This window comes from Schistocerca serialis, chromosome 1 (genome assembly GCF_023864345.2).
Source record: "Schistocerca serialis cubense isolate TAMUIC-IGC-003099 chromosome 1, iqSchSeri2.2, whole genome shotgun sequence".
NCBI lineage: Eukaryota > Metazoa > Arthropoda > Insecta > Orthoptera > Acrididae > Schistocerca > Schistocerca serialis.
In genome coordinates, this window is record NC_064638.1 from 993,748,391 (window position 1) to 993,774,016 (window position 25,626).

Consider the following 25,626-nt stretch of genomic DNA (forward strand, 5'->3'; position numbering starts at 1 on the left):
AAAATTTTATCCACTACAATCACTGTTATCATGGAAGGGAAAAACAGTTGCCTTTTAATCATGTAAAATGGAACAATAAACACCGTAAGTAATGCGACAAAAATCACATTCGGAAGCAGAACTGTTGTTAACTCTATAGGAACCAAAATGTTTAAACATACTGTGTGTGCAAAATTTTCACGAGTCACCACTGCTGATGCCTTACTAATAAAGGGAAAAGCTTCTGGTGAAATACTGTTTTAATAAGTTTCCTTTAATTTCCGTCTATGGTCACAATTTTTCTGTTTAACAGATTACCGGTTTCGGTCTTTAATGACCATCATCAGATCTTACGGTGTGTAATGGCGTCTTCAATGGTTAATGTTCAATGATCTGTCTTCGAAGTGACGTTCGTCATTTATTTTAAGTAGGTTGTATAGAATCTCTGATAAATATCAAGAGTTATATTACTATCTTGTTATTTCGTTGGTCTCCTCTTTGTCTTCTCTGTATCAGCTGTAAACGCAGAGGACATGTAACTTCAATGAAACGCAGCCATGATCAAAATCTTGAAGCATTTAACATGTCATTATTACAATTTCACAACGCCTTTCACAGTTTTCTAAATCATGAGTTGGCACCACATCTGCACACACAAGTAAAATCCGGGGAGGGGGTCGATAAGCTCTGACGTCACGTTCAGTCACATCTCAAATGCGTTCGATCGGGTTCAGATCTGGTGAGCTGTGGAGCCAACACATCAATTGGAATTCGCCACTACGTTCCTCTAACTACTCCATCACACTCCTGTTCTTGTGACAAGCCGCATTGTCTTGTTGAAAAATGCCACTGCCATTGGGAAACATAATTGTCACGAAGGGGTGTACGTGGTTTGCAACCAGTGTATGATATTCCTTGTCCGTCATGAAGCTTTGTACGAACTTCACTGGGTTCATGGATGCCCACGTGAATGTTCTGCAGAGCATTAATGGAGACACCGCCAGCTTGTCTCCGTCCCGCGGTCCTGGTGTCAAGGAGCTGTTCCCCTGGACAACACCGCATTCGCGTCCTCCCTTCGGCCTGATGAAAGAGATATTGGGATTCATCATACCATGCAACGCTGTGCCACTGCGCCAGCATCCAGTGTCGATGGTCACGTACCAATCTCAGTCGTAGTTGCCGATGTCGTGGTGTTAAAAGTGGAACAGTCACGGGTCGTCGGCTGCAGATGCCTATCGTTAGGAGTGTTCGGTGCACTGTGTGTTCAGCCACACTTGCACTCTACCCAACACTAAAGTCTGATGTTATTTTCGCCACAGATCGCCGCCTGTCCTGTTTTACCAGTCTGTCCAGCCTACGACATCCGACATCTGTAATGAGAGGTCGTCGCCCAACCACACGACGTCTGGACGTGGTTTCACCCAGCACTCCTCCAACTCGACAAGTCTCACAGTTTCCGAAATGCTTGTGCCGATCTTCCGGGCTACCAAAATCTCCTTGGTCAAACTCAAATAGATCGCACGCCTTCCCCATTCTACACACGGTTGGCACGCTCACTGATACCACATGCACCGTGCATGTGTCTGACTAGAAGTCTTTCCTCGCCAGATGACGCTGCTATCGCCTGGGTGGGTTTATATCGATAATAGGTAGGTGATCTGTATACTTCAGTGGTAACATGACTGTTACCTTTTGCCAGAGCACATTTTCAAATCTCCAAACCTCAACTCTAAATCTACGTGTAAATTTTCAGAATATTTAACATGTAGGTTGCTGTAAGACATGTTTCTTTTTTAATCTCTCTGTCACTGAAGAAATAGCAGGAATCTAGCAGTAAGATCGTCGGCCATGTGTTTAGGTACACTCATGGATTAATTCTCTTCACAGCTGTGTAGAAAGTATAGGGAAGCTGGTCCATGTCTGAGACAGAATCCTCTCAGTGGTACTATCAAGGACTGTGGTGATACCTTTGAGGCGTCTGCAAAGTGTTTGAATGATACCTTTGAGGTATGAGCAAAGTATTGGAAAACTTCTACACTCCTGGAAATTGAAATAAGAACACCGTGAATTCATTGTCCCAGGAAGGGGAAACTTTATTGACACATTCCTGGGGTCAGATACATCACATGATCACACTGACAGAACCACAGGCACATAGACACAGGCAACAGAGCATGCACAATGTCGGCACTAGTACAGTGTATATCCACCTTTCGCAGCAATGCAGGCTGCTATTCTCCCATGGAGACGATCGTAGAGATGCTGGATGTAGTCGTGTGGAACGGCTTGCCATGCCATTTCCACCTGGCGCCTAAGTTGGACCAGCGTTCGTGCTGGACGTGCAGACCGCGTGAGACGACGCTTCATCCAGTCCCAAACATGCTCAAAGGGGGGACAGATCCGGAGATCTTGCTGGCCAAGGTAGTTGACTTACACCTTCTAGAGCACGTTGGGTGGCACGGGATACATGCGGACGTGCATTGTCCTTTTGGAACAGCAAGTTCCCGTGCCGGTCTAGGAATGGTAGAACGATGGGTTCGATGACGGTTTGGATGTACCGTGCACTATTCAGTGTCCCCTCGACGATCACCAGTGGTGTACGGCCAGTGTAGGAGATCGATCCCCACACCATGATGCCGGGTGTTGGCCCTGTGTGCCTCGGTCGTATGCAGTCCTGATTGCGGCGCTCACCTGCACGGCGCCAAACACGCATACGACCATCATTGGCACCAAGGCAGAAGCGACTCTCATCGCTGAAGACGACACGTCTCCATTCGTCCCTCCATTCACGCCTGTCGCGACACCACTGGAGGCGGGCTGCACGATGTTGGGGCGTGAGCGGAAGACGGCCTAACGGTGTGCGGGACCGTAGCCCAGCTTCATGGAGACGGTTGCGAATGGTCCTCGCCGATACCCCAGGAGCAACAGTGTCCCTAATTTGCTGGGAAGTGGCGGTGCGGTCCCCTACGGCACTGTGTAGGATCCTACGGTCTTGGCGTGCATCCGTGCGTCGCTGCGGTCCGGTCCCAGGTCGACGGGCACGTGCACCTTCCGCCGACCACTGGCGACAACATCGATGTACTGTGGAGACCTCACGCCCCACGTGTTGAGCAATTCGGCGGTACGTCCACCCGGCCTCCCGCATGCCCACTATACGCCCTCGCTCAAAGTCCGTCAACTGCACATACGGTTCACGTCCACGCTGTCGCGGCATGCTACCAGTGTTAAAGACTGCGATGGAGCTCCGTAAGCCACGGCAAACTGGCTGACACTGACGGCGGCGGTGCACAAATGCTGCGCAGCTAGCGCCATTCGACGGCCAACACCGCGGTTCCTGGTGTGTCCGCTGTGCCGTGCGTGTGATCATTGCTTGTACAGCCCTCTCGCAGTGTCCGGAGCAAGTATGGTGGGTCTGACACACCGGTGTCAATGTGTTCTTTTTTCCATTTCCAGGAGTGTATGTCTTAAGAAGCGTTTTGAATCTTTTCATCTTCTTTGAAGTCTTCTGTTATTCATGACTATCTTTTTTCCCTTAGTAACAAGAAGATTTTTACAATTTATTCATAGGGACTCGCAGAAGGCATAGTTACTTCTTTCATAGCATAAACGTTGTGACTTTTTTATTTGTTGGGACTGATTACTTTGGCAAGAACCTAAAAGTATAAAAATAAATAAATCTTTTTTGTAAACAATGTGGTAGTCTCTGTTGGTTCCATTACACAGAAAGTAGTGTGGGGATGGCGAACCAAAGGTTATGTTTTGTTGCCAGAATAGTCAGAAAGAACAACATATCTACTAAAGAGACTACAGTACGCTGTTCCCTCTTCTTGTGATATGAGATCCCTATCAGATAGTATTCAAGGTGAACATCGAATAAATTTAAAGAAGTGCAGATCGTTTTGTATTATTTAGAAACAGAGATGAGTGTTGGGATATGATACGCAAATTGGGGTGACAATCACTGAAAGAAAGTCGTTTCTCGTTACGGTGATATCATGTCACGACATTACAGTCACCAACTTTCTTCTCCGATTGCCAAAATATTTTGTTGACTCCCAGCTACTTATGGAGAAATGACCATTACTATTAAGTAAGAGATATCATGGCTCGCACGTAAAAACGCAGGTTTGCATTTCTTGCAAGTGCTATTTGAGAGTGTTACGGTCGAGAAATAGTCTGCAAATTATTCTATGAACATGCTGCACTCTCTTCAGTGTCAACTACAGTGTAATCATGTAGATGCAGGCAGTATAGCATACAAAAGCTACGAGGGGCGTTCAGTAAGTAATGCAATCCATTTTTTGGGCCATTTTCGGTTGAAAAGGGCGAAATTTGTTGTATCACATCGTCGAATATTCCCGCTTGAGCCCCTGTAGTTTCACGAAGTTCCGGTAGTGGTGGCGCTATACGTTGCCTGCAAAATGGCATCTGTACTGGAGATGTGTGCCAAGAAGAGAGCTGTCACTGATTTACATTTGGCGGAAAACCAGAGCGTCTCAAATATTTACAGGCGCTTGCAGAGTGTCTGGGAGACTTTGCCGTGAACGAAAGCACGATGAGTCGTTGGGTGAAGCGTCTGTCATCATCGCAACAAGGTGGCGCGAACCTGTCCGGCCTCTCGCGTGCTGGCTCGCCGCACACAGCTGTGGCGCCCTCGATGTTGGAACTTGCGGACACTCTCATTTGAGGTGATCGACAGATGGCAGTGAAACTCCTCGCTGCCCAACTGGACGTCTCTGTTGGTAGTGGTGACACGATCGTCCACCAATTGAGGTACTCGAAAATGTGTGTCCAATGGGTCCCTAGCCGCGTAACAGAAGACCATGAAGAGCAACGAAGGGCCATCCATGAGGAATTGCTTGCGCTTTACGAGGTTGACTGGGAAAACTTTTTGTCGAACATTGTCAAGGGCGATGAAACATGGGTTGATCACTTGAATCAGAAACTAAACGGCAACAAATGGAGTGACGGCACACCATCTGTTCTCCGAAGACGGTCTTCTGGGACTCTGAAGTGTTTATTCTATTTGATGTCCTCCCTTATGTTGCAACGATCAACTGTGAAGTGTGTTGAGCTACCCTCGGGCACTGAAGAAACGTCAGCGTGTTCGTCGCCGCAAAAAATGCAAACGAACTCCTCCTTCTCCATGACAACGCATGGACTCAAACAAGTGTGAGGATTTGGGAGGAGCTCAGAAAACTTCATTGGACTGTTCTTCCTTGTCCACCCTACAGCTGAGATCTCGCACCTTCGGACTCCCACCTGTTTGGCCCAGTGGCACGCCACGGGAAGCAGTTCGTGGATGATGGGCAGCTTACTGATGCAGCAAGACATTGGCTCCTATGTCGACATTCGGGCATACAGGCTCTGCCAATAATTTGGCGTAAGGCTTATGCATTGAACGGAGGTTAAATTGGAAAATAGGGTTTAATAGCCAAAAGACTGGCGAATAATAAGGTGTATTGAAAAACTGAATAAACGCAACCCGGTTTCAGAAGAAAAATGTGTTGCATTACTTACTGAACGCCCCTGATACAACAAGACAGTGGAAGACTATATCTCTTTGCGGCGATTGTAACTGATCTAAGTGGTCCTCTATTGGTAAAGAATATGTTGGAGTAACAGGACGAGGGCGCTAACGATAGATATGTCTACCGTCCGGACCTTATATCCAAATAATTTTTTCAGCTCTAATTGTTGTTTTTGTTGTAGTGGTGTTCAGTCCTGAGACTGGTTTGATGCAGTTCTCCATGCAACTCTATCCTGTGCAAGCGTCTTTATCTCCCAGTACCTACTGCAACCTACATCCTCCTGAATCTGTTTAGTGTATTCATCTCTTGGTCTCCCTCTACGATTTTTACCCTCCACGCTGCCCTCCAGTACTAAATTCGTGACCCTTTGATGCCTCAGAACATGTCCTACCAACCGATCCCTTCTCCTAGTCAAGTTGTGCCACAGACTTCTCTTCTCCCCAATGCTATTCAATATCTCCTCATTAGTTATGTGATCTACCCATCTAATCTTCAGTATTCTTCTGTAGCACCACATTTCGAAAGCTTCTACTCTCTTCTTGTCCAAACTATTTATCGTCCATGTTTCACTTCCATACATGGCTACACTCCATACAAATACTTTCAGAAACGACATCCTGATACTTAAATCTATACTCGATGTTAACAAATTTCTCTTCTTCAGAAACTCTTTCCTTGCCATTGCCAGTCTACATTTTATATCCTCTCTACTTCGACCATCATCAGTTCTTTTGCTGCCCAAATAGCAAAACTCCTTTACTACTTTAAGTGTTTCATTTCCTAATCTAATTCCCTCAGCATCACCCAACTTAATTCGACTACATTCCATTATCCTCGTTTTGCTTTTGTTGATTTTCATCTTATATCCTCCTTTCAAGACACTATCCATTCCGTTCAACTGCTCTTCCAAGTCCTTTGCTGTCTCTGATAGAATTACAATGTCATCGGCGAACCTCAAAGTTTTTATTTCTTCTCCACGGATTTTAATACCTACTCCGAATTTTTCTTTTGTTTCCTTTACTGCTTGCTCAATATACAGATTGAATAACATCGGGGAGAGGCTACAACCCTGTCTCACTCCCTTCCCAACCACTGCTTCCCTTTCGTGTCCCTCGACTCTTATAACTGCCATGCGGACCTTATATCCAAACAATTTTTCCAGCTCTAATTGATTGAAAAGTTGATGTGAGGCTGGTAGCAAAGCTGCGGTAGGAGACGCCGAGCAGCACTGGACGCTGGGGGGCGAGGAAAAAAGCAGTCCCCGCGTCAGAGGCTGGCGGAATACAAATGGCGGGCAGGCGCCAGTGGCAGTGCCGGCGCCGCAATTAATAACCGGACGACTTGTGGCGGCGCGGAAGACGCGCGGCGGCTACGCCCGCTTCGCGACCTCGTGATGCCGCGGCCGCTGTTTACGTGGGTTTTTCTTCCATTTGCAGGCGGCCCGGAGGTCAGACGTTATCACTGGATGCAAACGAGAGTGCTACCCGCCGCGACCGCGAACGAGAGAGATACGCGGCCGGCGTGTGGCGGGGGGTAAGGCGGGCGAGAAGAGCCGCGGCGGGTGCCGTAAACAGCTATTTTACTGGCCGGCCGGTGCAGCGCAGTCTCCAGTCTGGTGCACGGAGGAGAGCCTGCAGTCGAGCAGCGGCTTCCAGCGCAGCTCGGTCCGGTGGGCAGCGAAGAGTGCCGCGAGGTTTGGCGGTGCCAGCGGGCTGGCCGGTGTGGTGGTGCGCGGGCAGAAGTTTCGTAGCAGACGGGAGTGGCGCCAAACGCTGTCGTTATCTCGCGTACGAATACCCGGGGGAGCGCAGGCGGTCGTAAGAAGAGGCGCATTCCAGAGCGGCAGGCGAGGCGTAGGCGCCACTCGGCGCGTGGGCGCCCGTCCCGATAAATCTCCATCTCGATTGCCGCCGGATTCCACGGCGCCTCCGCGAGGACACCGTCCCCGCCCCGCGCGCAGGAATTCCCGTCCCCGGCCGCCTCCGTTTTTCTCCTCCCGGTGCGGCCGTTCTCGTTCGTAATCTCGGCCGCCTCTTCGTGTTTGTGGTCCTCCTCCTCCTCCTCCTCCAGCGGCCGGACAGACCCCGCCATTCAGCCGGGACACGCGCGCGCCATGTCGCGTGACTCATCGGTACGGAGCCCCCGCGGATACGGAGCCCTGCCGCAGCGGCGCCGGTGAAACGAGTCGGTGGCGCCGCTCCGGCGTCGACGCGCCGCGAGGGCCGCTAATTACCCGCTCAGCTGCCGGAGGACGGATCGGCGCGCAGTTCTCCGTCTCCGGTCGTCGCGCGTAGCGGTGTCACTCCCTGGTGAGGACGCTCAGTGACACACACACACACACTCACGTACACTCGCCCGAGGGGACTTTCCGGCGGCGCGGTAGGGGGAGGTGCGAGTGAATCCGACGAACCGTATAAAGTTGCACCGCGACGCCCGGCGCGACACTCGGCGCGGCGTCACCGGCCTACGCGAACGCGCCCGTCCGACAAGTGCCCGTCCGCAAGTGGTCTGTGGCGAAAAGGGCGTGGGAACCGCGAGGACGTCACCGCAGGACTCTGCCCCGAAGGTGCGTCGTCGTCGTCGCCGCCGCAGCAGAGAGAGGGACGCGCAGCGGGCGGAGAGGGAGGAAGCGGCAGTCGGTCACCTGACCCAGAAAGCGCGGCCCGGCGGCAGTGCGATGCTGGGGACCGCCACGGTCATGTCGACGTTCCTGTACACGCTGCTCGGCCTCACGGTGGGCTCGTCGCTGCACTGCGCCGTGCGGCGCGAGATCTCGCCCTGCTCGTGCCGGCAGCGCGACGGCTCGCTGCAGGTCGCCTGCGAGCGCATGGCGTCGTTCGCGCAGGTGCGGGACGCCGTCGCCGGCAAGTTCGCGCCCGAGCAGCGCGTCACGCTGCGCATCGCCTACTCCAGCCTGCCCGACCTGGGACAGCACAGGTTCGACGAGCTGGGCTTCACCGTCACCAGCCTCAAGCTCAACCACGACAACCTCAGGTGGGTTCGCAGCACCCGCTAAGCCTCTGTTACCCATCGGAGTCAGTGTCAGCCTTAACAAATGAAACTGTACGAAATGTCCATCCCGTCTTTCACTTACTAAATTTCCGAGTTTGTAAAGAACTGACTTATTGTCAGATTTATATTAAATAATTTTTTTTATTGAAAAAAGCTTCTTATGCCTAGACCGCGGTTTTCAGTATACCATTACAGCACGATGACTAGTTTCGCTAGTTCTCTACAACCACTTCAGATCGTTCACACCGTGAAAAAGTGGTGAACATTCATTGATTGTAGTCGTACAATGAAATGCATTCGTATTGTGGACCGACCCACAATCGTATGTAGCTAGAAACTTCATCTTGAACGAGCCAGGTTGTAAACCGTACTTCCGCAAGATGAGTTTAATAAAAAAAGAAAATTGCCATTTGCATTAGTTCAAATGTTCAAATGTGTGTGAAATCTTGTGCGACTTAAATGATAAGGTCATCAGTCCCTAAGCTTACGCACTACTTAACCTAAATTATCCTAAGGACGAACACACACACACCCATGCCCGAGGGAGGACTCGAACCTCCACCGGGACGAGCCGCACAGTTCATGACTGCAGCGCCTAAGACCGCTCGGCTAATCCCGCGCGGCAGATGCATTAGTAAAAAACAAAATGCATCACTTGCCCGTCATTTGCAATTGTACAGCAGGTATTATAGTCAGAACAGCATATGCAACGGTACAAGATTGTCAGATGTTACTTCTGACGTGTCTTGCCAGACACGGAGGACTTGTGGCATTTTACTTTTAATCAACTTGTGTTCGTTTTACAAAGATGACTAATTTACGTGCCGCGCTGGATAACTCCTTTGCAAGCCAGGCTAACAATTCGTGTACCGTTGCATGTACTGTTCTCACTACAATATCTGCTATACAAATGGTTCAAATGGCTCTGAGCACTATGAGACTTAACATCTGAGGACATCAGTCCCCTAGAACTTAGAACTACTTAAACCTAACTAACCTAGGGACATCACACACACCCATGCCCGAGGCAGGATTCGATCCTGCGACCGTAGCGGTCGCGCGGTTCCAGAATGAAGCGCCTAGAACCGCTCAGCCACACCGGCCGGCTTATCTGCTATACAATTGCAAATCACGGGCACGTGATGCAAGTTTCACTAATGCAAGTGACTATTTTCTCTCTTTGTTAACACAATCTTGCGAGACTATGTTTTACAATCTCGCTCGCTCATGATCAAGTTTTTAACTGTATAGTCTTGTTGGTCCACAATACAGATGCATTTCATTGCATGACTACAATCAGTGATTATGTTTTCCAATGCATGTTCACCGCTTTTTACGATTTGAACGATCTGAAGATGTTTGTTGAAAACAACCGAAACTAGTCAACGCCCTGAAATTGTACACTGAAAACTGCGGTCTAGACATAAAAAGATTTTCCCAATAATTTTTTTTCATTTGATAAATTATATTAAGACCCTTAACATAGACAAATGTAATGTATTGCGAATACATAGAAAGAAGGATCCTTTATTGTATGATTATATGATAGCGGAACAAACACTGGTAGCAGTTACTTCTGTAAAATATCTGGGAGTATGCGTACGGAACGATTTGAAGTGGAATGATCATATAAAACTAATTGTTGGTAAGGCGGGTACCAGGTTGAGATTCATTGGGAGAGTGCTTAGAAAATGTAGTCCATCAACAAAGGAGGTGGCTTACAAAACACTCGTTCGACCTATACTTGAGTATTGCTCATCAGTGTGGGATCCGTACCAGGTCGGGTTGACGGAGGAGATAGAGAAGATCCAAAGAAGAGCGGCGCGTTTCGTCACTGGGTTATTTGGTAACCGTGATAGCGTTACGGAGATGTTTAATAAACTCAAGTGGCAGACTCTGCAAGAGAGGCGCTCTGCATCGCGGTGTAGCTTGCTCGCCAGGTTTCGAGAGGGTGCGTTTCTGGATGAGGTATCGAATATATTGCTTCCCCCTACTTATACTTCCCGAGGAGATCACGAATGTAAAATTAGAGAGATTAGAGCGCGCACGGAGGCTTTCAGACAGTCGTTCTTCCCGCGAACGATACGCGACTGGAACAGGAAAGGGAGGTAATGACAGTGGCACGTAAAGTGCCCTCCGCCACACACCGTTGGGTGGCTTGCGGAGTATCAATGTAGATGTAGACCGCCGTCTCCTCCCTGACTCTGTCAGGCTTCACTATTGTCAAATGGAAACATGCGACCTAATGACAGCTTACTACATAAGGGTCACTTAGTTACTGCAAACGTTCACATTATCGGTTTCAGCATAATACTGCGATCATCGGATGTAATAATCTACAAAACAGTTTTGTTATAATGTGTCATGCATGAAACTAGAGTTTATATATCATGGCGAAACTGCTTACGGATTAATTACCACGCCTGATAATGACAGTATTATACTGAAAACTGTAATATGAATATCTGAAGCAATTAGGCGATATTGACCTAATAAATATTTTATAAATTTCTGAGGCGGTTTGGGGATTTTTCCGATATTTTAGTATCGTGGACCTGTGATCTCCGGTGGCTCTTTGGAAAGTGATTGCATTTCGGGTGATTTTTTTACCTCCATTTGTCTTCGTACCTGTATTGCACTGAAAATTGTGCAAATAACGACTTTATATACAGGGTGTATTGTTTGGAAACAAACCTGTTTCATTGACTCACGGAACGTGCGGTTGATAACAGCAATGCCCACTTCATTCTTCATCCTCAAACTTGCGTTCAGCATTGCTAGACTTTATTATTCTGTTGGTGTTAGCTGCACGTTAATGGTGATGCACACCAGTATGGATGGATTTACCGATCAAGAATTGGCCAGTGTGCACCTAATGTATGAATGGCTTCACTGAATACAATAGAAAAGTGGGACAACGACGCTATGTTGATCTGTTACCACAGCGACAGGAACCACTTCACACCACTTTTGCAGCTGTACATACGTGTCTACTGATCCTTCCATGTTAGCTTTGGCTGATTACGTATTACAGGCTTAATCACTCTACTGAAGACATTTTCAGGGGAACAAAGGAGACTGCGGTAACAAACCGAAAAGATCCTAATTACACCGTTATTCCGTAAAGAGTCGCCGAAACCCATGGGTTCCTTATACCAGTACATTCAGAAAATGTCCCTGAAAAATCTCCGGCATTTTGTCAGTGCAGCTCGAATTCGACCTGCAGAAATTCTGTGAATCTCATGGATGCAAGCATTTAAACATGACATAATACGCCACTACAAAGACAACAGTGAGCAATGTGTTAAGTCGATTATAGCGAAAAGACAGAGAAATGAACTTTTTTTTCATTTGCATTAATCTTCACTGTCGTCCTTAAAACATTCAAAAATGGCTCTGAGCAGTATGCGACTTAGCTTCTGAGGTCATCAGTCGCCTAGAACTTAGAACTAATTAAACCTAACTAACCTAAGGACATCACACACATCCATGCCCGAGGCAGGATTCGAACCTGCGACTGTAGCGGTCACGCGGTTCCAGACTGAAGCGCCTTTAACCGCACGGCCACACCGGCCGGCTTAAAACATTCAGTGACATTCCTAATTCAAGAGATAGCATAGTGTTGACCTCCTTAGCGTGTACATCTTTTCAAGTGATTTGTTATATCCTTAATTTTTTCCCTTCTTGGTCTCATATCGTCTTCTTCTTGGAAGTATAGAAATCAAATCGCCTGTAAATTAGTGCATTCATTTCAGCTTGTATCTGGTGACGAAACACTAAGCATTCTCTTTCAGACATACAGTAGTAACATTGTAGAGATATAAACGACCATATAGTCACGTTGTTGGATGGCCCATGTACCAGTACTGCTCCAGCGTAAGGGATCCATATCAGATTTGAATAACAGGGGGTATAGAGCATTTACAAAGAAAGGGATGCCAACCTTGCATGACTGGCGAGAGAGTGTAAAATAAATGTCGAAATCTTAAGTGGTAGACAATCGAAGAAACCTACTTAGAATACTTCGAAAACTGTCTTTCCGGGCCAGGAAGTACTCATATTCTTCAGCCCCCGAATTATCTATCCCACAGACGTCATAAAAATAAAATTAGATTAGTAACAGCTCGTGCAAAGAGGTACAATCAGCCATTTCAGCGAACACTAGATCCCTCAGAACATATAGCAGTACAGTCACCTTGTACTTTCCTTTAATACATTTCGATCAAACACTTCTGCCGTTGCACAAACTATTTAATAGTTCTTCAGCTCTAATTCCTTTTTAAAAATGTTTTTCAATAACTTTGTCCAAATGATTCTTTATCTATATTACACCTGTAAATATTGCACTTATTACGAATGTTTTGAAAAAAGAAAAAAAAAAATATCACTGTGTTTAATAGAGTAATCTCCTAAGACACTTTTTTGAATATCAATTATGAATAGCGATTACGCTCTGCTGCTATTTTGTAACAGACTCAACATTATTCAGATACTTCGCTGCAACACCACTATGGCCTTTTAACTATATACATGATGCACTTTAAGTGTAGCTCATATATTTTAATTATGATTGTAAGCTAAGAGACTAACCGAGAATCTCGTTAGTAGCCTTCCTGTGTCATTCATTCACTGTTACGGAAACATCACATGGATCGAGATAAGAAGCATACGGTTGGATGAAACTTCAGTGCATGCAGTGCGGATTGGATAGGACTGTTTGGGGGAGGAGACCAAACAGCGAGGTCATCGGTTTCACCGGGTTAGGGAAGGATGCGGAAGGAAGTCGACCGTGCCCTTTGAAAGGAACCATCCCAGCATTTGCCTGAAGCGATTTAGGGAAATCACGGAAAACCTAAATCAGATTGGCCGGACACCGGATTGAACCGTCGTCCCCCTGAATGCGAGCCCAGTGTTCTAACCACTGCGCCACTTCGCTCGGTGTGCATGAAGTAACTGATTACAAGCAGGAAGAAGTATATATACTCAAACATTTTGTGGTCTCTTTCTGGAAGTCTGATGAACAATGAGCGTGCTTTATGAACATACTTTAAGATTAATAAAGTTTGAGTTTTTTTCCTAAAGCAATATTTTGAACTTCAAGACGGCATTCAGAAGGAAGTAAGATGGCAAAAATGAGTATGGTTTATTCCAACAACAGACCGGCGTCAATATCATTGTTGCACTGCTTCTGAGATGGAATGATTGTTTTAAGTTTGTCAAGATATTTACTTGGCACTATGGTAAATAAAGGAAGTCCCAGGAGGAATGGTCAGTATTCAGGGTTATGACAGGAACGATGATTCCAAGGAAAAAAGTGTAGTAAATATGGGCTTTACAATCCATACCTTATGAGCACTTATTCACCTTCACTGCTGTGAAACATATCTCTTCCACTGAACAAGTGCTCATGGTTCTTACGGTATGCACTTTAGAGTCCATGTTTACAATACTTTTTTGCTTCGAATGATCATTCCTGTCGTATCCATGAATATTTATCACTCCTGGAACGCCCTGTATTAGTTGACGCTATCAGTTACGTTGCCACCATCCTATAATCTTGTTCCCTGCTGCAACCATTTTCTCCGTAGAAGTAACCTACATGCGTCCCCTGCATAACGCATTCCGGGACATTAAATATACACTGTAAAAATATATAGCAAAACGTGAAAGGTCTTAGCACGAAAAAGGAAAGGCTTTTTTTTTTCAAGTACCCATTTCTGATACAACAGGTACCAGACATATTCGCCTAGGAATGTATGGTAGCAATCTTTTCTGGCTGAATCATTGGTTGCTTAGATTAATAGATTGTTCTAAACTCATATTCGGGAGAAAAATGGTTCATATACCTGTTTGGCCAACCGGAATTAGAGTTTTCGTAATTTCTCTAAATCGCTGACGGTAAATATCGGGATGGCTCCTTTGAAAAGGACACGACCGATTTACCCGAGTTTGTACTTCGTCTTTGATGACCCTACCCTTCTATTGTGAGTAGTGAGCGTGCCAGGTTCAAAATATTCCTTAGAGCAATTTGCGCCCACTGTTGGCAGCCTTCTTTGTCCATTGCTTTGCTACACGCAGTATCTGCAAGACGCGACTTCGCGAGAGAGAGTCCAATGCCAAAATATATGGCTGTTTCATTTGCGAGAGTACTTAAGTCGTTACAATCTACCGTGTGATGTTTACAGCTGTTTACCGTAAACGATTCTCAGCCTCTCGCCCGTAACGGAAATGGTGCCAGGCAAACGGCAAAATTTGGCAACGCACGTTCAGTAAACGCAAACGGTGTGATAAATGAGCGCAGTTGACATATGCCTGACAGTCGCTTATCCAATTACTTACCATTAATGTGATTCTACAACAGTTTGGGGAAAACTGTGCATTCGATGCCCTGTTTGATCATCAGACGCTACCTACTACGTTTCACCAGAAATTCCGATGTACGACGAGAGAATTCGAAGAGCAATATTGTGTCACCGTGGACTAGCGATCCAAGCCAGAAAAAGTTGAATTGTTTTAGTCTGTTTTAGTGGTCTATCACTATTTTGTATCGCTAAAGCTAGTAAAATAATCGCGACATTCTGTTATGAAATATCTATGAGACAATCATTAGTGTAACAGAGTAAATATTCTAAATAAAAAGGGGTTCTGAGCAACGTCACAAAGACGGATATGATCTTTAACGAAAACAAAAGGAATGTTTAAACGCAAGCTCAGATATTTGGGTATATGGGGGGCTAATCAAGAAATCTACTTTATTCAGCTGATAATGAAACTTCATGTATCCTGTGCTTCGTGGTGCATGTACTGCACAACATAGGAGCAGAAGTCTGCCTAAAATAAGTTTGATACAGATTTTTACGTCAGGAATAGTGGCCCAGAAACATTGAGATAACATGTAATTTTTTTAGTAACGCAAGTTATTACTGGGTAAGAACAGCCACATCTATTCATTAATGTATCAGATATTTTTATCACGTTTAACAAAATAAACAAAGAAGAAGAACGAATAAATTACAAGTAACTGAATCAGAGGTAACGCAAATTTCTACCCTGGATTAACTTCGTTCTTTGTACCCTAAGCAACAAGATAATAGCTGTTTGTTCATCAGCTGTCCACGTATTCAAAAGAACACGTAAAGCTGTTGTGAAACGAGATTTTGTCGGTTTGTTGATTCCTGTTTACTAGTGATCCACTTTCTTGTTGACAACGAAGTTCCCTATCAGCTAAAAGAATACTGGTTTTTTCGAGATGACTTGCTTCACTGGATATCTCGTCACAGAATATCACTGAAACTACGTTACTGTGAAACTGAAGACTCCGTTACGTGATTACAAAGACGGTATGTGCACAGTAAACTCAGTAGCTGTTTGCCTACACAAATTATTTTTCGAGAAGCAGGATTCATAGCAATTCTCCGACAGTGAACATTCTGTATGATAATGAACAGAAGTTATCAGGGAAGTGCCAGAGCGGGTTGTAGCAACCGACAGAAATTTTCTAAAAAAATATTTTTATATGATCATAGACTTCATTAGCAGCGAAGCATTGACTTTTTAACTGGAAAAAAGAAGCCGGGGCGGTGTTATTGGTTTCCAAGTTTTCACCTGATTAATATAAATGTCGAAAACATACTTTATGATGGTGGACCGCATTCGTAACTCATTGGAATATTGTCTTCTCACTGCATCTTTCAATCTCTAAAAATCTGATACTCGCATGCCATATTACTCATACTCTGAGTCTCATCTCATATCTTTGGAGCGACGAAAGCTTAACATAAACAAGGCCGAGTGAAGCACGCTGCAACAAATTTTGCCAATAACTATTGATGCAAAAGTTTCGTACATGAATCTCGGCAGGTAGTGAGTTCCACCTTCATTTTAAGAGAACAAAAATGACTAAAGGTAAGCACAGCGGCGTGCTTCTGTTCCTTGTTTGTGGTTACAGCACGCCTCAGCGGATAGTAGCCAAAAAGTCGGTTGCTAAAATATTACTTTCAGCTGAATACATAGTGTATCAAAGTAAACCCGCAATTTCAATTGCTTCGACACAGTAAATAGAAATGACTGAGCGAGTGGTCTCCAGTTTTCGGATTATGATAATAAGAACATTCTTTTCCGGATATATGCAACGCATTTCTTCAGCTAAAGAGGTATATTATTTTGATACATAACAAATTACACAAATTAAAAAAAAACACACACACACATGGTTTTCGTGTAGTAATCTACTTATAAACAGATTGTTTGTTTATGAATAGTTACGTCATGAAACTTTCACTTTTCCGTCGAATATGAAAGAGTTGGGGAGATTGCCCGATTGAAGCTTTGAGACAATGCGTTGACTCCAAACACTAAGGTTTTTGGCTCGCGTCCTAGTCAAACACACGACTTCAAACGCTTCTTGCGAATTTTTGTCTTCCAACGTTTAGTCGTTTCCACTTTACAAAGCGGGAACTGGTAATATTTTTCAGACTCCTTCAGAAGCACCAACAATGGAGAGATTAAACACACTACGTACTTCGAAAAATAGCAGCAATATGAAACTTTCATTCTTTCAGGGGAATAAACGCTGTGCGGCTGAGCTGATCGACACCTTTTACGTAAAGGATGGTCTCATCATCTGAGACGGTTGACCATTTTATCTTAATTTTTACAGGACTTGTCATTGTATTCCAGCAATGGTACAATTTTATTTCTCCTTTTTTTTTAGCCAACTGTTAGAGCGAAAGCCCTTACTTCAGGCAATGAATTGCACGGATAAAAGAAAGATAGAAAATCAGATACATCTCTTAAATTCAATGTCAACAAGAGGAAGAGCTCTTACTCTCCTTCCTCTTTCTTTCCGTGCAACGTGGCTTAGTAATCAATGATCTGGTCTCGTATTGAGAAGATCAGAGTTCTTTTCTCCGCTCAATTAGCTCAGTTCAGTTCTTTGGTGGTCACTCGCAGTCATTTAACGTGCCAGCTGACAGTATTAGCAAAAATTCGACTGTCGATTGTTCTCCAATTCTTCTCCAGTTCTGAATTAGTACTGCGCAAAATGTCGCAGTTTACAGTGCATGGAAGTGTGGTTACTTCGAGTCCAGCGTTGATCGGTCACAACGTTAGTCATGCCACATAAATATTTTGGAGTAAAACTGTAGAGCCCGACCATATTGACTCAGTTGTTGGTAAACAAATGGCAGGCTAATATTCATTGGCAGGATAATGTGAAACTGCAGTTGACTGCCAAAATACCTGTACCGGCCAGGCACCAATACTGCTCCAGTGTAAGGGACGCTTGTCAGGTCGGAATGCAGGAGACATAGAGCGTTTGCGAAGAAGGGCGGTGCCAAGGGTCAGAAGAATGTGTGATCTGAGAGAGATTGTAAAAGGAATGTCGAAATCTGAGCTGGCAAACACTCGAAGAAAGAAGCTGAACATTACGCGAGAATCTGTTTATAACATAACACTTCAAAAACTATCTTTCGGTACAGGAAGTATGAATACTCTTCAGGCACTTATCTATCCCGTGGATGTTGTAAAAATAAAATTAGACAAGCTGTCATTCTTCTCACACTCCATCCGTGAATCAAAAGGAAAGAAACATTAATTAATCTTCTGACAGGTGCTTCACAGTGATTCGTCGAGTATAAATGTTTATGTAGATACTCTTCCCTGTTAAAACTCGCTGAACTGTTTTGTAAGTTAGTATGTGGAGGCTATTGTACGTTTAGGCAACCAGCTACCTAGGAAATTTTCTATACTCAGCGTTTTCTAAAAATGAAATACAGGGTGAGCACAAAGTCTTACCCTGATTATGAAAATTTTTAACAGAATAACCGTTTGACATAATAAGTTACATTTGATGCCGTTACATAGGTTAGTGTTACTAGATGTTGTGACCGATAGATGGCGCTAGTGCTCCACAACACCGACGCGGTCTGTTTGGTCACGTTAGTTGCTGGCGAAATGGTGTCGAAGCAGGAGAAAGGGCAATGTGTGCTTTGGTTTGACGAAACGAAATCGACAATCAGTGTTCAGCGTAAATTTCTGGCTTCTCAATTTCGGGCTTCTCAGGGACGCAGCCCTCCTTACGTTAAATCAATATAGCGATGGTATGCAAGGTTTAACGAAACAGGCAGCGTTGAAGATCGTCCTCGAAGTGCCAGGCCCCATGTGAGTGATACAACTGTTGATAATGTTCGGCAATCGTTTGAACGGAGTCCATCTAAATCACTTGTCAAGCATCATGTGAACTTCAAATACGGCAAGCAAGTGTGGTGAAGATTCTTCATGAAAGGCATAGGTTGCATGCTTACAAAGTGCAAATCGTGCAGGCCTTGCAACCGAATGATTTACTGACAAGAGCTGAATTTACAACTGAGATTCTCAACAGGATTGATGACGCTAACGATTACTTAAATCGCGTATGTTTCACCGATGAATCCACCTTTCATGTCAGTGGAATGGTAAATAGGCATAATGTCCGTATATGGGTTTCAGGATCTCCAGATGCTACTGTACAGTTACAGCGAGACAGCGAAAAAGTGGTTACTTCGAGTCCAGCATTGATCGGTCACAACGTCAGTCATGCCACATAAATATTTTGGAGTAAAACAAGGTTTTTGGACCGTTTTTCTTCGCGGAAAAATCCATTACAGCTAACATTTACTTAGACGTTTTGCAACATTTCATTGCCCCACAGTTAGAAGAATGTCAACCATGGATGTTTTCCAACGATATGGAGCCGCCCCCCCCCCCTCCCCCCCACTGGGCTTTTATAGTGTGTGATTTCCTGGATGAAACATTTCCGGATCGGTGGACTGGAAGGAACGGTCCAACACCATGGTCACCCCGCTCTCCAGACATTACGCCCCTTGACATTTTTTTATGGGGCTACATCAAGGACAGATTCTTCGTCATACCAGTTGCTGACGTCGACGAACTGAAGGCTAGGATACAAGCTGCTGTAGGTACCTGGCGCGAACTGGAATACCGCCTCGACATTCTCCGAGCTACCAAGGGAGCACACTTTGAGGTTTACTAACGAAAGTGGTCTTATAAAAACTAGTAATACTAACTTATGTAACGGCATACAATGTAAATTATTATGTCAAACGGTTATTCTGTAATAAAGTGTTATAGTCAAGGCAAGACTTTGCGCTCACCCTGTATTTCGATTTTGTCAGAGGATGTAAAGTTTTTTGTTGGAGCTTGTGTAAATCACTCAATAAAACCGCTCAAATACTTTGATCACATTTTCATGAAGTGCCTCTCCAGTTGTTAATGCGATCTTTATTTTAGCCCACGACCAGTTTCAGCTGTTATATTTAAGTTATTTATATTCTAGTGGATTAGGAACTGCAAATATAGCAGAAAGCTGAAACATGCATTTATGGATTTAAGGAGACCGAATACCTAAGGTCATCATTCTTTTGTTATTTATAAACCCCCCCTCCCAAGGACCGAATGAGTCGACCCCACCCGTCACCGTCTAAATTCTCTTTGCAAGTGTGAGGAAGTTTTCTTCTCAGGCGTGAATTGGGTACTAGCCTGGTATTCACTAAGTGGGTTGTGGTTGGAAACCACCCTAAAAACCACATACAGGCTAGCCGGCACTCCGACCATCGTCGTTAATCCTCCGGGGGTCTTCTTCAAGCCACGGACGAAGGTGCTTTAATGTGTAAGGCTATCCGGCCGGGTAGCTGCTCTTAAAGCTAAATTATGCCAGTACTTTAGATGTATGAAAATGTACAATCCTTATAATCATGACATATCCAGTTTGTCTGTGACATCATCTGGCATCAATTTTAAATCTGCTAGATTTTTACTCTCATCACATTTGACGTTATTTCACCACAGCACAATGTAAGCTGTATTTTTTTTCTTTTTTCTGTACCTGCACCGTACATGTGCGGTCGCAGTGCCTATTTTGTTATGTCACAAACTGCAATGAAGCAACATCTCTCTGTTCAAGCCATTCTGCAGGACGGCAAGTTTGTTTACGTGGCCATTCTCTACAGCAAGCACAGTAATATCTGTTTTCATACAGACTGTATTTTATTTCTCCCAGACGCCTTTCGTTTTCTGTACTTTAAGGTATCTTCAGTGGGATCTAAATTCATACAGTATTGTTTTGATATACGTTATTTGTAGATTATAAAACAGTTAATGTCTCGTTTTTTATGTAAATAAGTGGTTACTTACAGTTCTTCGCGTTTTTGGTTGACATCTGCGTTTCCTCTCATCTGGTCACAAGCTGGAGGTCATACTACAACTTCATTTTCGCAACATAAGCACGTTTTTACGTTCCGAAATCTTTTCTAAACTTTTCATATTGTTTGTCCTTATCTACAACTAATGACAGAAGTCTAATACCGTACCACAACAAAATTTCGGAACATAAAAACATGCATATGTTTCGCAAACGAAGTTGTAGTGCGACCTCTAGCAAGTGCCCAAATGAGAGGACACCCAGATGCCAACCAAAAACGAGAAGAACTGTAAGTAATCACTTATTTACATAAAAAGCGAGAGGTGAACTGTTTTATGATCTACAAATAACACATAACAAAACAAAACTGCATCATTCTAGATCCCACTGAAGATTTCTTAAAGTAAAAAAGGCGAAACCCGTCTGGGAGAAATAAAATACAGTGTAGCAACAAAAGGTGGCTTTTACTTACAAAAAAAATTCTCCAGGATGTTTTGAAGGAGAGAAAAGTGTGTGCAAAGTTTGTCCCGCACACCTTGACTCCCGAACAGAAACAACGACGAGTGGAAGTCCGCCGCGACTTGATTGAAATGCAAAATAAAGAACATATTAGCAACTGAAGCAGCTGTTGATTAATTCAGTACACAGCTGTGAAGCTGGAGCGCTCTCCAAACACAGAGAAACTAGTGCTCCAAATGCGCGTTGTCACTGTCAGTGCTGCTTCCACCTTCGGAGGTTCGAGTCCTCCTTCGGGCATGGGTGTGTGTGTTGTCCATAGCGTAAGTTAGTTTACGTTGGATTAAATAGTGGTTAGGCTTAGGGACCGATGACCTCAGAAGTTTGGTCCCTATAAGACCTTATCACAAATCTCCAATTTTTTTTTTTCTCCGAAGACAAACAAATGCACAGTGAAGAGTTTCGAGACAAACAAAACCATCCGTCTCTAATTTCCTCACTGTCGACGTTAAACGCCAACCATCCTTCTTCCTTTATAACAACGTCGGAATTGAAAGAAATTTATCGTCACGTATAGGCACTCCCAAGAAACTCGGTCGTTCAAGCCACAGAGAGGTTCTCGACATAGGTCTGTCGCACAGTAGAATCTCATGAGTTGGTATTGGAGTATGTGAGATAATATGCACCGATAAGCCCCTGTGAATTAGCCGGTATACTGCACACGTCGAAGGATACAGATAGGCGAGTATTTGAAGAGTACCAATTACCCCTCCATCATAAACGATGCGACTAATGAGCTCAAACGATTCTGAACCTAGGTTTCAGTTCTGTCAGTGGATTATATCATAACGCATAATTGAGACTGGCGGTTGTCGCCTGAGCAGTTACAACGCGCTTAAGTTGTTGCTGAGAGATCACAGTTGCTCATGTCAATAAAAAAACTAAACATTCATTTCCAATAGTTAGTGCCTTATTTCCAAGTACTCAACTTAATATCTGTGTGATTTTGATCCGAACGATTCGGGTACCCTGTATTCATGTAGTCAGTAGTGCTTTCACTGTCAAACCTCTGGAAGAAATAATAGAAAGTTATGTGTTGTCTCTGCGACGTACATTATTTCCCCGACTTCAACAACATTGCCGGCCGGGGTAGCCGAGCGGTTCTAGACGCTACAGTCTAGAACCGCGCGACCGCTTCGGTCGCAGGTTCGAATCCTGCCTCGGGCATGGATGTGTGTGACGTCCTAAGGTTAGTTAGGTTTAAGTAGTTCTAAGTTCTAGGGGCTGATGACCTCAGAAGTTAAGTCCCATAGTGCTCAGAGCCATTTGAACCATTCAACAACATTACACAAGGGCAATCAAATGAAAACCGAACTCCCACCACAACGGGACAGTGCAATGGTTCCATTCAAAAGTAATCACCACAAGCGTTAAGGTAAATATCTCGCTGGCAGACAAAACCGCACACACTCCTGCTCTTCTTCGTCCCATTGAAACCGACATTCACGCAAGTCTTTCTTCAGCTCGCCAAAGACGTGAAAATCTCACGGTGAAAGATCCGGGATGTGCGGAGGATGTTGCAATGTTTCTCAACCAAATCCCTGAAGCGCAGCCTTCGCCCTATGGTCAGTGTGGGGGCGGGCATTATCATGCAACATGATGTTCCGTCCGACAGCATTCCTGGACGTTTTGACTTTACAGCGCATCGCAGTCTCTGCAAAGTGCCTTCATAGCGCTGCTCATTGGTTGTGGTTCCAGCCTCAACGAACTCGACGAGCAGAAGGCCCCTGTAATCGAAGAAGGGAGTCATCATGGCCTTACAGGAACGTGTGCGAACGGCTGTGAATTTCTTTGGCGGGGCAGATGTGCGATGTTTACGCTGTTAGCTTTGCCGTTTGTCCTCGGGCTGTCGAAATGCTGGCGGACGGAATCATTCTTTTGCGCGATAACGGCCACCCCCACAACGCCAATCGGACGAAGGATTTGGTTGGGAAACACTGCAACATCCTCCGTACATCCCGGATCTTTCACCGTGAGATTTTCGCTGCCTTCGCAACCTGAAAAAAGATATGCGGGGACGTCGGTTTCAGTTGGACAAGGAAGTGCAAGAATGGGTGCGGTTGTGGATCCATCGGCGGCCGACCGACGTCTGCGAAACAGGAATTTACCGTCTCGCCTCCGAGTGGAATAAATGTTTTAACGCGTGTGGTGATTACTTTTGAATGGAATCATTACATGGTCCTGTTGCGGTGGATGTTCGGTTTTCATTTGACTGTCCCTCATACTACACTGGTGGAAAAAAAGAGAGAATAATTCGTTGGGTATTCGATCTGCACTATTTTTAAACTTCAATTGTGAAATACTAATTCGTAATTCCCCGGTAAAGAAAAACGAGTACAGAAACAGTCTGTTCAAAAATCATCTAAACTAACCGGGAATTGTCATCCAGATTTGAAGGCATAATAGATATTCGATACACATCACGGCAACAGCTCCTGGGTACTGTTTTATTGTGAAACTGTACATAATGAAAGTACTAGTTTTCCCAAATGTCTCGGTTTCATATAATGGACTTCCATCAGTAGGATATTGTTCATTAGTCTTGGACCCTTATGAGGTTGGACTAATAGAAGAGATAGAGAAGAGCGGTACTTTTCGTCTCGGGGTCGTTTAATTGGCGCAAGAGCGTTGCGAAGACGAACATAAAAGTATTTTGGGTATGGCGCCGCGCCATATTGTAAAACAACTCTCACTGAATAAATCCGACGCAGGAGGAGGAGATTAGAGTTTAGCGTCCCGTCGACAGCAAGATCATTAGAGACGGAGCAGAAACTCGAAGTATGGAAGGACGGGGAAGGAAATCGGCCGTGCCCTTTTCAAATGAACCATCCCGGCATTTCCCTGGAGCGATTTAGAGAAATCACGGAAAATGTAAATCTGGATGACCAGACGGGGATTTGAATCATCGTCCTGCAGAATGCGAGTTCAGTGTACTAACCACTGCGTCACTTCTCTCCGTGAATACAAATAAAACTGACGCTTCAGGCCTGGTTTTAATAGATTCCCTCTGTGTCCAGTTGACAGTATGACGCGGCACCAGACTCAGAAATCTTTTGTGTTAACTATATCTGGTCGTAGAATCTACGCACTTTCGTCACGGAGATACTCAATAAACTCCAGTGGCAGAGAAGCGCTGTTCAACACGGAGAGCCTCACAGCTGAAATTACGAGGGCATACGTTGCACGAAGAGAGGAGGCAACATAATTACTTCATCGCACCTACACAGTCCGTCCAAAGAGTTTCGAGACTGGTTTTATTCCTGGCGTGTAAGCGACGTCAGACCAGTAACTACAGTAGTAGTTTTTACTAACAACTGCAACAATGAGTGTGCATTCGACCAGTCCAGTATTAAGTGGTGGACGTGCGGCCGTGGTGTGTCGACGTTGTTGGCTCACAAATCGCGAGGAAGCAACATCTTTCTGTTCAAGAAATTCTCCAACATTTTTGGAAGAAGAGAAAAGTGTATGTAACGTTTGTGCTACACACCTTGACTCCCGTATAAAGACAACGACGCCTGCCGCTACTTGTTTGAAATTCAAAACGCGGACAATACTTTTCTGGAAAAAATCATCACGGGTGACGAGACTTGGTGTTACTCATACGAAGCTACCACAAAACGACAAAGTGCAGACATTCAAGTCAATGTGAAGCGCGAGTTGAACCGAAGCAGTATAACTTCCCTCTTAACTTTTCTCTATTGTTATTTATCCAGTCTCGAAACTTTCTGAAATGACTGAGTACTTCTCATGGAATGACAGCAGGAGAAAATCAGGAAAATTAGAGCAGATACGAAAGATTACCTACAGTCACTGCTGCCACACGTGATTCGTGAATGTAACGGGGAAGGAGGGAAAAGCTAGCGGCACCAGAGGTACCCTCAACGACACATCGTAATGTGGCTTGCGGAGTATAGAGGTAGGCGTAGATGTACATGGTTCCTTTGAGACGGACATACTCGATTTCCTGCCGCGTCTTTTCAAACTCGATCTTTTGCACCGTCAGTAATAACCTCGATGTCGACGGGACGTTACACCCTCACCATCCTTCCTGCCTTCGGTTTCTTCTGACACTTTCCCACTAGCCTTTCCTTCCAGCTGTTGTGCAGCCTTTTCGGAGGAGAGGAGCTACACGTGGACACTGTGTGTGCGCCTGCGCGGCCAGCAGCCACTGCGCGCTGGGGGCCGCAGCCTCTTTGCGGCGGCGCCTCCGCCGCGATAACCCGCCGCTCGCCGGCCCTCGGCCCCCGACACGCTGCTCGCTGTCCGCTCCGATAGCGCGAATCGGGTTTGCAGCGGCTGACCCTGCGCCGGCTACGGGCCTCTAGCCGGCGCTACGCGGCAAGCGACCCAGCCTAGCCTGCTTCGAGTACCCATCTCCCAATCCGACCC

General features: G+C 45.2%; 1 protein-coding gene across 1 annotated transcript in view; it reads left to right on the plus strand.

Annotated features, from left to right (window-relative positions):
- Positions 1–7,102: 7,102 nt before the first annotated feature.
- Positions 7,103–25,626, plus strand: part of LOC126413059 (leucine-rich repeat and death domain-containing protein 1) — a 219,069-nt gene continuing 200,545 nt past the window's right edge. Inside the window, exon 1 of the mRNA XM_050082959.1 lies at positions 7,103–8,504. Coding sequence (XP_049938916.1) covers positions 8,188–8,504 — 317 coding nt within the window. The 5' untranslated portion in view covers positions 7,103–8,187. The remainder of the gene's footprint in view (positions 8,505–25,626) is intronic.